The sequence below is a fragment of the Artemia franciscana genome, unplaced genomic scaffold (assembly GCF_032884065.1).
Source record: "Artemia franciscana unplaced genomic scaffold, ASM3288406v1 Scaffold_1006, whole genome shotgun sequence".
Lineage (NCBI taxonomy): Eukaryota > Metazoa > Arthropoda > Branchiopoda > Anostraca > Artemiidae > Artemia > Artemia franciscana.
In genome coordinates, this window is record NW_027062721.1 from 176,025 (window position 1) to 191,005 (window position 14,981).

General features: G+C 35.9%; 1 protein-coding gene across 1 annotated transcript in view; it reads left to right on the top strand.

Moving 5' to 3' along the window:
- LOC136042275 (protein sidekick-like) overlaps positions 1-14,481 on the top strand; it is a gene marked incomplete at its 3' end in the record, with an annotated part of 118,354 nt that extends 103,873 nt beyond the window's left edge. The window contains 7 exon segments of the mRNA XM_065727228.1: positions 4,781-4,974; positions 8,580-8,709; positions 8,712-8,780; positions 8,783-8,797; positions 9,825-10,027; positions 14,341-14,437; positions 14,440-14,481. Coding sequence (XP_065583300.1) covers positions 4,781-4,974; positions 8,580-8,709; positions 8,712-8,780; positions 8,783-8,797; positions 9,825-10,027; positions 14,341-14,437; positions 14,440-14,481 — 750 coding nt within the window.
- Positions 14,482-14,981: the final 500 nt, after the last annotated feature.

The window sequence follows — 14,981 nt, forward strand, 5'->3', positions numbered from 1 at the left end:
CCAAGAGCACTGCCCTTTTTCTTAGGGCAGTGCTCTTATTGGCTTTTGGACAACGGCTTTCTTTGTCTTGGGGTTAATCTTAGAAGTCTTCGCCTTTTTCTTTGCCTCCCTTTCCATGAATTCTTTCTCTAAAGCATCTTTCACTGGGGTATCCGTGGCAATGATGGTTTTCTTCCTCTTTCGAGCTCCTTCTGGAAGCTTCCTGGGGGGCGCTCTTGGGTAGGGCCTTACAGCTTCGGGTGTAACGGCGGTAGGGGAGGCAGCACTTGGGGAGGCAGAGCTTGGACCCGCTTCGTTGTGACTATTCAATTCTTGCTCGACTTCTTCGGCCTCTGGAGCTGCGCTGGGATTAGGGTCTGGTCTGTCGATCACAGCTGATGCGAGAAAATCGTCGTCTGTGTAAAGTAGGCAGTTGAAGGGAAAAATCATAGTAGCAGCAAAGCCACTGACTATGTTTTTCTGTGTGAAGGAGAGTTGGAAGGCCTTTCCAACAAGTTGAGTGATGATAGAGATGCCAATTGTCTGTCCGGGGTTGTTGACCATCCAGTCATTGCAGGCGATGTTGTAGTAGTTTTTAAATGATTTGTAGACTGTTCTGTCCAGTGGCTGTAGCTTTCCGCTGGTGTGGGGTGGCAAAGTCAGAACCACTATCCCGTTATCTTTGCAGTACTGAATGGCCTGGATCGACACATGAGAAGAGTGGTTGTCTTCTATCAGCAATATGGGTCTCTCTTTTGTACAGCGGGCATGTTTCACAACGTGTTCGAAGACAAGCAGGAAGATGTCAGATGTCATCCATCCTTTGGCAGAACCGCTACCGCCACTGCCTGGTGGTGCACCATTCATCAACTGGGAGCCAAATCTTTTCCTTGGGAAGACGAAGTAAGGTGGCAAGAAATTACCTTGAGCATTGATGGTGCAGCAGACTGTGGTCAGTTCGCCTCGCTCAGCAGAAGTCACTTGGCCCACCTGTTTGTGCCCCTTGGGTGCTATCACATTTGGTGGTCTCTGCACTGTTGTTGCCCCCGTCTCATCTAAGTTATAAATATCACTAGGCTGAAACTTAAACTTATTCATAATAGTCTCCAAGTTGTCATAAAACTCGTTTACAGTTGTTCTGTTGAATGCCGTGGCTCTGGCCAAGCTTGTTCCCTCCGCTTTGCGGATAGACAGGTCTGGGAAGCGTTTCATGTAACTGTAATACCAGTCTTTCCCCGTCATCTTTTTCTCATGCCATGTTGATGGCACCTTCAATTGGTTCATCTTTGCAATTTCGAAAGCGAATTGGCGGACATGGAGCCGTGTCAAACCATGGTGCATTTTGCATGCCTTTATCAAATAATCGTGAAGTTGCTGTTCAAGTTCATCAGTTAACACTTGACGGACTTGGTAATTCGGCTCAAATTTTAAAGCCATCTTTTTATCGTCTGACGCGTTGTGAGCCTTATTTACATATCGACGGAGTGTTGTCTCTGGGATCTTGTATTTTTTTTTGGCAGCAGCCCGTTGTGAAAGCTTCAATTCCAGTACCGCGTGCACGGCAAGCTTCATAGGCTCTGCTTCATTAGGCATTCTGCAAAAGACCAATATTTAATGTTTGGGGGATGTAGCCTTTGTTACTGAACTTCTAGAACTTGTAGCCTAACCTGAACCGAGCTTAACCTAGAACCCTAGCCTAACCTGGGCGATCGAATTCCTAGATTAGTTCTACTTAGCGGTCTGAAGGGGGGGGCAGGATTTCCCACGTTAGACTGGGACAAGATCATAAGAAATTACCCAAAATCTTTGGGGGCAAAAGCCTTAAACAGGGTGGTATGGAGAAGAAGTGTTCGCCAGTGTATCGGTCTCAGGCGGCTTAAGGCTGCGACGAGTTTGTAGTAGTAGTAGTAGAAGTCAAAACTATCATATAGGCTACCTACCGCGTGAAGTTATATGAATTTAAAAAAATTTGGGGTGTGTCACTATACCCTCCACCAAAATGCGCCACCGTAGCCGAAATGCCCTCTTTTATTCATTTTGTGAACCAAAATTTGAAATAATGACCGAGAGACAAACAGATGGCTGCACTATGTTTAGAAATGTTGGAGCTTCCAGATGAAATAATATTCGCCAGTATTCCACACTATTTGTAGCCTACAAACCTTAGCAAAGTCAAAAAATATTTTCTATTTGTCCAAGATTTTATTTTTCAAAGCACTTAATCACATACCTCAAAAACTGCAATCGCCCCAAAAAACTGAAAATGGCTGACGATCATAGACCATGTGACTGCCCTCCTAGTGCGTATTTTTTTAGAATATAATCTAATTACAGGTGGGAGTGGGATCAAGTGCACCACTGTAGCAGACTGCGCCACTGTACCCACCTCTCCCCTATATATGTATATATATATATATATATATATATATATGTATATATATATATATATATATATATATATATATATATATATATATATATATATATATATATATATATATATATATATATATATATATATATATATATATATATATATATATATAAAACAGTTTTTTAATGTTCGGCCAAGGTCAATGGTCATGATAGGCAAAAAATTGGTTAGGGGCTTCGAGAAGACCCGAATTAAAAAAACTTACATGGGATCTGTCCAGTGTAAAAATATTAAATGAGCCATGTGTGTAATTGTTTTTGATAGTGTAACATGAAAAATTACTTCGTAGCACGCAAATTTTGGTAATTGTAGCACAACTGACCCTGGTGACAATGCTGTCAATAATATCTGTTTAGTTAACGTTAAAGCTAACAATATTTTGAAAGGATTTAGAAGTCCTTTTAGTGTTTAATTAATGCTTAGCCAATAGGATATATGTAGTACCTATCTGATAAGAAAAATCCCTTTTAGCAATTGAATGCACGCTTGCAAAAATCGACTCCTGTTTCCATAAATTCAAAAAGCAAAACATATGTCAAACTATCCCTTTGGTACGAGCGACTTAAAGCTAAAAAACGGCTAGTAAGGTTACTTCAACAGCACTGATCATTAAGTTCAAAAAAAGGAATTGATCACTTCCGAGTAAATAAAGCTGGAGTGAATAGAACTAAAAGTACAGAAAGGGAGGCAATTCACCCTCACTCTTTGCACCAGATTATACTTTTTCTTATTTTCTAAAGGGTTGAGTCTAATAACTTGGAAAAAACTTTTGAATCTTGGGGAAAACCTATTGGAGAAACCGATATCTCTAGAAATGGTGGAGATTAGGTAAAAACACTTTACAAGCTTAGAAAATCTTAGAAAAAGATACAAACTTAGTATCTTTTCTTCCGAAAGATGTTAACCCAATTTTTTTTAATTGAAATGAATGGGTTTTGAGAAATGAATGCTATCACCTCCTGGAATTGTATGTTGAAGAGTAACTATTTATATCAATCGTAACAATGGGTTTGGTTGGACAATTCTTTTCTGAATTAGTAATTTTGTAATTTGTAATTAGTATTAACATTAGCAATTAATATTTACAATAACTATTACCTGAATTAGTAACCGTCTTTATTTTCTGAATTAGTTGTAATTTTGTGAAAATTTATATTTTATTGTTATTCTTTAAATGTATTCTTAAAAAGAGAGTGATTTTAAAAAAGCTAGTTTTAGATTACTAGATTATAAAGGCTGCTACGCAACGTAATGACATGAAGTAAAACATGCCAAATAGACAAAAGCAAAAATTCATAAGGGAGTTTGTTTTGGATCGCATAAAACAATAAGAAAAAAAGAAGGGGAGGGTGAAGTTGAGCTATCAGAAAAGTTGACTTTCTAAGGGAGTAGGACAAGAGGCATAAAACTTACACCTTTTAATTTTTGCTATAAAATTTAGTATTTCTTCTATATCAGTCCCTTATATTTTTCTTCTCGTATCGTTTTAATAATACGAGAAAAAAAACAATATGAGAAAAAAAGAAGGGGAAAGGTGAAGTTGAGTTATCAGAAAAGTTGAACCACTAAAGAGTAGGACAAGAAGTATAAAATTTACACCTTTTAATTTTTGCTATAAAATTTAGTATTTCTTCTGTATCAGTCTCTTATATTTTTATTTTCGCATATCTTTAATAATACGAGAAAAAAACAATATGAGAAAAAAAGAAGGGGATGGGTGAAGTTGAGTTATCAGAAAAGTTGAACACTAAAGTGTAGGACAAGAAGCATAAAATTCACACCTTTTAATTTTTGCTATAAAATTTAGTATTTCTTCTATATCAGTCTCTTCTGTTTTTTTTCGTGTCGTTTTAATACCTTTTTTGCTCCTATTTTTATATGGTCATGCCATTTATCAATTTTTATTTCTGCTTTTGTCAAGTCCAAACTTGGGCCTACCCGCACTGTAATCAAATGTAAAAACAGATCAACGGCTGCCCGATTGCTGATGTTGTTGCTTGTATACAATCCTTTCTTTTCATTTAATGCTTGACACTATCACTAGCATGATGTTCTAGTTTTCAGTAGGTTTTGATAGGCAATGATCAGGGCCTTCAACTAGGGGAGGGTCCTCTATTTTGTCACCCCCTAGACTTTGAAACCTATTTTTTTGTGTTTTCTTGAAAAAATGAATAAAAAACGAATTGCCTCTCCCCCTTCTATATTTAGAAAAATACATTGTCTTTTCTTTCTTCATCCAAATATTGACAAAAGTGCCCTTAGTTTTGATAAGCTGTATTGCTTGGGTGTGTTTACGCACAAGATTGACCTTCTTAGTTTAGCCTTGAATAACCTTCAATTATTTATTTTTATTCTTATTTTTACCAGCTCCGAGTGTGGGTGTGTCGAATGTAAAGATTGTACCAATCACAACGACGGCCGTTCGAGTGGATTGGAGCCCCTTAGATGAGGAAGCATTTAATGGCGATTCCAGGACTGGTGGATATCAAATACATTATAGACTTGTTTCGGAATTCTCGGGCCTCTCAAATATACAGAGAGAGGAAATATATGGCTCAAAAGTAAGTCTTGAATCACTTCATTCATTGTTCGGTGCGAAATTCGTTGACATAGTCATAGTAATACATGTTTCGAGCCCCGTTTTAGTTGCTGTTGTGGTTTGTCTTTTTTGGCGAATAATGGTAATAACGATTGATTATTTTGAGAAAGAACGCCAATAAGACGAATAAAGTTAGTAGGAGATCATGTCATTTTTTGGCATTAATCTTTTTATTTTTGTTATTCTACCCGCTTGAGGCTTTGGCTTTGGCTATTGGTTCGAAGGAGAAAAATTTGAGTTTTTTTCTAGAATAAAAAAAAATGACTTTTTTAACTGAAAGTAGAGAGCAACATTACCACTCAAAACGAACAGAAATTTTTCCATATATGAAGGGTTTTCCCCTCCTCAATGCCTTGCTCTTTACGCTAAAGCTGTTAGCATTTCTAAAAAAAAGTTGTCTGCTTTAATTGAACGGCCCCTGTGTTTCAGTAGCCGTTCTTAAAAAATTGGGACAAACAGTCAAACTTTTGCATAAAGAACACGGTATTGAGGAGGGGGCAATCATTTATATACGGAATAATTTCTGTTGGTTTTGAGTTTTAATGTTGCTTAAACTTTCAGTTTAAAAAAACTTTTATTTATTTAACTTCTGTTCTTTTTCAAATAATGCAGGCAAAACTGGCTCATCTTCCATAAAATATACCCCTCCCCCCTCTCACAGGAACTCCTCTGGGGTAATTTCATCCAACGTAAAGTACACTCCCCTACCATCAAGTTCCCTCCAGACAGTTCCACCCTCGCTGAAAATCCCCCTCCCCTTAAAATTTCCTGCGAACGACTCAGTCTGAAAAATCATCCCTAGAATACTTTAATTTGAAAAAGACTTTAATCTTAGTCGGCTTCTCGATCCCTCCGGAAATGCTCTCTGCCATAAAATTTCTTTTCCGGAAATAAAAACTTGTGGAAAATAGGCCTGGATAGTTCCTCCGAAACATCTCCACATTCAAAATTGAGTTGGCACGGAGAATGTAAGAAAATTAAAAGAATTTCGCATTGGATTTCTGTCAAATAGAGTGTAAAATTTTCGCTGGAATATTCACCCCCCTCCCCCTGAAAAATTTATGTTTAATTCCCAATAACAAATACTGTACGTAAAGAATGGGCAATTTTCATAACTTACAGGTATCTTCCCACGGACTGTGGGGGGTCATTTTACTCCTAAAGACATTTATTTGATCTTTAAACTATACTGAACGAAATAGCTATCTCAAAATTTTGATCAGATAACTTTGGGTGGGCGTAAGACAGGGGCCAGTTGCCTTCCAAAAGACTGGACCCCACTCTCTTTTTCAGAGGTTCATCACGCTAGCAAAGGGGATCAGTGTCACAGAATCTGAGTACTTTCAACGCGAACTGTGTTCCTACCTGGCAGTTTTTGACAGTTCTTGCATGCTCCGGTCTCCGAACAAGCCAGAGTTATAACTCAGGCAGTTACGAACGCTCTAATCCTCTTACCAAAAGGACTCGATATATCATCGACGGTGGAACTCTTCTGCATAGAATTCCATCGGTGAAAAACGAACGATACTCCGAAATCCTTGACCATTATACTTCTTAATTGACACAAAAGTATCCATCTGCCACCTTTGTGTTCGACGGCTACGATGGCGGGGCTGTGGCACAATCAAAGAGAAGCCGTATAATCGGCCGTGAGATTTTCACAGCAGATATGCAGCTGAAGGTAAAAAAGGATGAGTTCTTGTCCGATCAAAGGACCTCTTCGTCGTCCAGGCACCAGGTGATGCAGATGTCCCAATTTTGCAAGCTGCTGTTGATTCTTCCGGAAGGTTGATTCTCCAATGACGACACTGTCGTCATTGGAGATGATACTGATTTTTTGGTTCTATTGTGTCATCATGGTTATCTATCAAGCATTAAACTATTCTTTGGACTTGAGCCAAAGTTGAAAAAAGCTCCCCAAGTTTGGGATGTTCACAAATTGAAAAAGAAGCTGGGCCAGGAGACATGCCATCTGAGTCTTTTCCCTAACGCCATCGTAGACTTTGACTTTGCTTCACGGATCTACAGTGTGGTAAAAGGCCTTGCTCTCAAGAAGCTATTGGCAGATGCCAATTTTCTTACATCAGCTGCAGTTTTCATGGAAGTCAGCTTCAAAGGAGGAAGTAAGGGTTCCTGGAGCAGACATTCTGCTCATTATATATGACTCTTAATGAACTCCACAGGGAAGTTTTTAAGAATAAGGTGACTACTGCTAAAACGTTTGTCCACCCAGAACAGTTACCACCAACTTTTGATGCAGCTAAATTCCACAGTCACAGAGTTTTCTACCAAATTCAGGTATGGAGTGAATATCCTGCTTCTGAACTTAAAGGCCGAGGAATGGGGTTGGAAAAAAAAGGTGACTTCTTGTTTCCATTGACTACTGACGTCCCACCAGCCCCTCGTCTGCTTCTAAAAATTGTGGAGTGCTTCTGTCAACTGGAAATTAGTACAATGAGACGTAGCTGCTTTAAAAACGGCTTATCTCGCACTGCAGCGTGTAAAACGTGCAAAAGGGACAGCATTTTCTAACTCTCCAAGAATCAAAAGCGATAACGATGAGGAGAACATCTAAGCTTAGATATCTGAACCAAAAGAATAAGTTTTATGAATACTAGCCGTAGTTTGATTCTGTCTTTCAAATGTTCATGAAGTTGATAAGTTCATCAGTTGTGAAGATTAGTCAATGTGTTGTTAATAGTTTATTCTAAGAGGGTTTTAAATGTCGGCTGCTGAAAACTAGTGTCATATAAGATTTCTCACTTCTAATATTTTTCATGTTATAATAAACATCTTGCAATCACTTTTTTTTAGGCCGGTGCATTAGGTAATGAAACCAGCGTAAAGAAAAAGGTGGTCACGATGACGAGAAGCGTAAAAATCTCATGTAGATGGTTATGAATTTTTTTTATATACCGTACACCAAATTTGACTCCATTTTCGCAATCATCTCGTCCTTTTTACATCATAATAATAATTCAGTTCTAGAAAAACAAACAATTACCGGAGCTTAATTTCTTTGTTAAGAAAGTGAGAAAACTGACACGATACGAAAAAAAAAAAGATAGTTTTTGCGTCAACCTAGAATGTGCAGCTTTGATATGTTGTTCAATAACAGCTCGAGGTATTTAATTTTTAATTAGCTTAATATGTTGAATTTGAAACCAGATAGAAGCAAAAAAAAAGAACAGAAAGAAACAAAAAAAATAAATGATTGGTGAATGCCGCAAACGAAACCAATCAATTTGTTATTACCAAATTTCTTACCAATATAGAAGCCAACATAAATAAATAAAAAGCTTAAGTTCTCAAAATAAAAATAGACAGAAAATAGATCGAGCTCAAAACGACAAAAAATGAATCGTTTTTATGAGAGGAGATTGTCACACCCCTCAGCCCCCTTCCCCAAGAAATAATTTTTAAAACTGTTGATTACTAGTCAAATATTTAATCATCAAATATAAGCAATTTAATTTTGCAATTTTTTTGCCGAGAAATAATTTGGCGTTTGGCACCAGAGTGACGATAAGATGGATTTTGAGTAGCCTTAATTTTTCTATTTTGCAGGGAAACCAGATTGTACTCCAAGACCTTGTTCGTGATAAGAACTACGAAATTGCCGTTATTCCATTTAATAGTCAAGGGTCTGGTCCTCCCTCTTCTCCGCAGACCATTTATGTTGGTGAAGCAGTCCCTACCGTGAGCCTCGTGAGCTTTGAGCTGTAGTGCTTTCTTCTTCAGAAGTTAGACTTAGTTGGCAACCACCACTAGCAGCCAACAAAATGGTAAGCTGGCCCAGGTGTTGAATTTTTTCACTGTCTCTTTGCTAAGTTGTATAAATCTTAATATTAGAAGATTTTGCCCCCCCCCCGTCTTCACCCTAAGAATTTGATAGATTTCTAGAATTTCAATCTCCTGTCAGTTTTCTTTATTTCCAATTTTGATTCTATCCATTGCTATTATTAAAAATTTGGCTTTGTATATTTGCCTAGAATAGAAAAGAAAATCTTAGGGTATTTTAGTGTATCAATGATTCTTAGGATGTTTTAAGGTTTCAACCATGGAAATTATCTGAGTATAAAATATATTTGTAAAGAGCAACGAGGGAATCGAATAATTCTATATATTTTTTATTAGGCCTATTTTTGCCATTCCTCTCCCTCCTATCCATGGAGTTTGCTAGGTTTGCAGATTTTTGCCTTACACAGTCTTTGCTAACTGTTTCGAGTCCTAATATTAAGCCTGTTTCTGCCATCCCCTTCCCCCAGCTCTGCTAAGCTTTGATAGATTCCCAAAATTTGAAAGAAAAAAAAAAAAATCGCCAATTTTTTTCCAGTTGACCAAACACAGATCCTTAATGCCAGTACTATCTTCGAAAACAACCTTAAAATGCTGTTCAACCCTGAAAACCATAGGCCATCCATATCTTAAAATGAAGTTAAAAAAGTTTGCTTTTTTTTTTTTGTTTTTTTTTTTTTTCATGCCCAAAATTCATCAACAGTTTCTAATTAGGTACCTCACGGAAACACTACCGTTGGTAAAATTGTCGTTTGGATTATGGAAACAACTCTCTCTCTCTCTCTCTCTCTCTCTCTCTCTCTCTCTCTCTCTCTCTCTCTCTCTCTCTCTCTCTCTCTCTCTCTCTCTCTCTCTCTCTCTCTCTCTCTCTATCTCTCTCTCTCTATTCTTTTTCTCTTTTCTTTTTCTATCTCCACGTTTCTTTTTTTTGTTATAAACGTTTATGCTCAAGAAATAGAAGTTCTTAGGTATCCTTTATGAGTGGACTTCATTTGATACATTCTCATTTTATAGGCGGTTTATTGGGATATAAAATCTTTTACACTCCTATCGGTGATTCTTCAGACAAAGCAGAGACAGAAGTGGTTCCAGCCTCATATACGAGTCATTCACTTCCCTTTATGGACCAGTATACCGAGTATATAATTGAAATGCTTGCCTTTAACCCAGCTGGTGACGGACCACGTTCCCATCTTGTAAATGTCAGAACTTTGCAAGTATGTATTTGGCTATAACGCAGTTTTTAGGACTTCTAAAGATCCTTTTGGATCTTTTCTAAAGGATATTTCCCAATTATGTATTTATCTGCACCGTATTCTGATTTAAAAAAAATATATATATAAAATTGCCAAGAAAGGAAGAAAACGAAGACAATAAACAGCCAGTGAAAAATTTGAAAAATTTTGCAAATTTTTCGGCCAAGACCTCCTATAGACCGTCCTAAGTACAGAATAAAACTGGTAAAAATATAAAAACCAAACCTTAAACATCATATTCGAGTTACCCCGAGGCCTGATTCGGTGTGGTTTGTTTTTACTAGATCCAAGCCGAAAGCATTGGCCATATTATTGCAGTCAAAAAAATTCAGGTCTCGTGGCCTTGCTTAGAGCATGATGATTGGAATCAAACAACGAATTGTAAGTAAGTTGCGATTTGGCTCAATAGAAACCAAAACTCTAAAAAAACAAACAAAAAGAAAACAGAATTTTGATATCAGTATATAGATTTCAAATATATAAGATCCATTAATTTTGATGTTACATATCAAAAGCTTCGAGCCTGAGAAAAATTACATGATTTTCGAAAAAAAGGGGGGAGCACCTCCAAAAAGTAAAAAGAAACTTAATTGAAATTGCACCATCAGATTCAGCGTATCAGAGAACGATTCTGTAGAGGTTTCAAGCTCTATCAGCAAAAATGTTGAATTTTGTATTTTTTTTGCCAGAATATTTAAATTTTTTCCAGGGTTAATGGGACTAATTATCCTAGAACATCGGGGTGTGTTGGAACGGAAATGTTCCAAGCGTTTTTTTAAGTGCCCAAAAATATAGGACTAGCCCCCTCCCACGCCCCGTTTTTCATCGAACTTGTTCAATCATATTATGAGATTGCCATTTTGTTTAGCATAGTTGAAAGATCCAATAACTATGCCTTTTGGGGTAACATGACCACAACCATCCCCCCCCCTCACACAACGCGTCGTGAAAGGGATATTTGTTATGAAATTTGTCAATATTTGCGTGTAGTATATGCTAGTAGGAAGTATACAGATATTTTTGTAAAGGGGGGGGGGGTGGATTTTGTGCCTGATAGGAAAATTTCCTGGGATGAGCTTTCCAGGGATAATTTTTCACAAAGAGAATTTTTTAGAATTCCTATGCGAAATTCTCTTTGCTTGTCTTGCACTCTCTTTACCAACTCAATTTTGCGTGTGGAGGTATTTTCGGGAATCATCCGCGAAAAACTTCCACGGAAGGGAGGATTTCTGGAGTGATTTGAAAATCAATCGTAAATTGGCCTTTTTCAACCACTATCACTACGTGTTAGTGTGAAAGATTCTATAGCGTAATATGAAATCACCATTAGTCTGTCATGCCATATGCACAGGCTAGGCTGTATCCAGGGAGGGAGGGGTTTTACCGATTCTGACCCCCCTCCATGTTTTTATTTGACTCGTAAAAAAGGTAAAAAAAAATGAATGCAGACAATTTTTGATGGTTTTTAACAAAGCTATTTTGTGTTGTTTAAAAAAGTTTGTTTTCAACAAAGTCAACTTTGTCTATTTTGAAAAGGTATTCTTCAAGCAGGCTAAGCTTGTGGAACAATATTGGAATACGAAAATGTAACCGAACGTGTATCATGGGAATGGGCCTGGTCATTGCAATTTCTTCGTTTCCAATATTTTATTCAAAAAGTAGTAATATAAGACTTCTTACCAACGTTAAAGCATATACTATATTAGTAATCAAACCACAATAACATTAGCTGTAATAACAATATGATAAAAAAAAGTATTCAAAATACACATTCTGTCAAGTCCAACTGGTTCCAGGGAAGTTTAGAGGCTGTATTCTTACTTGGACTCATTTCTTGCCCTTTGGAATCACACCAGGTGGTGGGAGTACTAATGTTGCACCTAAAATCCCAGTTGCACACCTCCACCCCTCCCTGTAAAAATTGAAAAGTTTAGTAAAATGCATTGTCGTTGTGTTGACACTACACTCGGAAAAATTCTGTGATTTTACCTCACAGAAAGAGATTGGGAGAGGGGACGAAACACAACCATGTTATATTTTTGTTCACAATTACCAGTTCACTCGTGTGTTACTAATAAAAATAATTTATGGTTTTTGTTTATATTTTCATGTTCTCATGTTTTTTTTACCCTGCTATTGAATTTTTTTTCAATAGAAATAGCTAAGCCTAGCTGGTTATGATTCCTCTTTGTTTTTTTTCAAATTTTTATTTCTTTCAGTTTTTGAAAATCAGTTTAGCTTGCTGTTGTTTTTTTCGAGGGAAGTATTTTATTGTCAAAGACTAAACATTTTTAAATGCATATTTTATGTGTATTTGAAGTACAGTCATGTCTGTTTTATCACCCACTATGCTATTTAATTTTTTAATGTAAAAAAAAAGAGATGACTTTTCTGAACGTAGAAAGAGAGTCTCCTTCAACAGCTAAGATTAACATTTTTGAAAATCTAAAGTGCATAATTCTTAAATAGCAAAATTAAAAATTATGATAAAGCTAAATATTAAGAAAAACTCGGACTATATCACTGAAATCCATATTTTGGATACATTTTCTTAATCAGAAGCGCAATTAGACTTCCATGAGAAGTGCTATCTGTATTCATTAATCATTAAAATGATTTATAATATATCTGTATAATATAATATTGCATATTAATATAATATAATAATAATATTGTAATATAATAATAATAATAAATAATATAATAGAATATAATATAAATAATATAATAATAATAATATATTAATATTAGATTATATTATATATTAATATAATATAATAATAACATAATAATAATAATAATATTATAGTAGGCTATATATATATATATATATATATATATATATTATATATATATATATATATATATATATATGACGGTATGACGGTACAAACTGGTTTTAATCATAGCCTGTCGATTTTTGAGCTATGGAAAACCTATTATGCAGCCTAGGTTCAGAGGCGAAAATGCCACAATCCCCAAGTCAGAGTTTCGCCCTGACACCCCTTCTCTACCTTGAAATGATCAATTGATTGAGAACTATTGAAAAAGTACTTTCAGAGCGGGCTTCATGGGCCAAAGTGCCGTAATCCCTAAGACGAAGGTTTGTTTGAAAACCCCTTTCTCTATATATAGTTTGATAAGTTTACGAGAATGTTTAATTTTGAAATTTTTGCCAGAAGATTTATTTATTTATACTTTTTCTAGGGGTGACCATATCGAACTAATTGTCCTAGAAAATCGGAAGGGGGTGAGTTCGGACGAAAATTAGAAGTTCCAAGTGCTTTTTAATTGCCCAAACAGATTGCAGGGCAACTAGCCCCCCTCCCACGTGCCATTTTTCCCCAAAGTCGTCCAATCAAAATGTTGAGATTGCCATTCGGAGATTTGTTTGAAACCCCTTTCTCTACCTTGAAATGATCGCCAATCGATTCAGAGCTAACAAAAGCTTTTTTTTAGTAGTAGTATTAATTTATTAACCAAAGAAAATAACACAGACAAAATCAATCGGTAGCACACGAAAAGCGTTGCTTGCGAGGGTGTGTTACTAACAAAAAAGAACAAAAAATAGAAGAGAAAGAAAACAAAAAAAACAATGAGTTAATCTAAAATGAGCAGAAAGGTGAAACCGGGTACCGAGAAAAAAATTTACATAAATAATTCATACACAATCAAACAACATAATATCATGATCCCGAAGCAAAAAAAAGAAAACAGAAAAAACAACAAAAAACAATAAACAATTATTTTCAATATTAAATCAATCAATCCCAATCTATTTCAAAGGTATACCTACGAAGAAACCCCACACGCAGCACGGTTTTAAATTGATTATTGCACAGCTTAATTTCAGAGGCTGGAATTCTGCATCCCCTAAGAAAAAGACTGGTCCAACGCGGCCTTATCCACCTTTGAAAATCTGAAAATTATAATCCAAACATTCATTTTTATATTTTAAATCATTCCTTTTAAGTTTTCAAACCTTTTCAGGAATGTGGGCGATTAGACCCCACCTATTGTGTATGACGCCAGTTTCTTAAAGACTAGCGGTGCATTTGACATGACGCCATGTTTCCTAAACATGACGCCAGTTTCTGAAAGACTGCCGACGAATTTGTCTAAGGTCTTCCAACTCGCTGGAAACACAATTTCTTTGGTGACAGAATTTGTGTATATCATCTTCTGACAATTTTTATTTGGGAGGTAGAATGCCCCGACCACCTTGATCCTCTCCTTCTGTTTTACGGTTTAACTATATGTTATGTTTGTTATAGGGCCTTCCAGGAAAGCCTGGTTCTGTTAGCTTCAATGAGATTACGATAAATAGTCTTCGTTTCTACTGGAATCCTCCTAAGAAACCAAATGGGGAATTCTTGGATATCTTGTCACATATGAAACTGCTCATCAAGATGAAAGTAAGTTTGTTCCCTCTTTTGTGCTAGTATACATTTATATTACTATATATATGTATTTTATGTATTCATATGTTTGTATAATTTTATATTTGTTTATGTGTTTATATTATATTATATTTATATGGTTTAATGTATTGTATATTTTTTATAAATAGTCTCTATTTATGCTTATATTATTTTGTAATTAGACGAATATGTAGGTATTCGTATATTACAATATATTATTATATTCGTATATATTACAGTATAAAAGACATCCTCAAAGGAGAAAGGAGGAAGATATTAAATCACAGGGATTTAAAAAAAGAAAAAGAATCTAAAATCAATAAAGACCCAAAAAAATCAAACCAATATATACAGTAACTCACAAAGTAGAATATACTATTAATAAGCCATTCATCTCACAACACTCAAAGCAAGTGTAAATATAATAACTAATCAACTGAAAATATAATAACTAATCGCGTCAAACGAAAGGTTTACATACGCCCTGTTTGGTA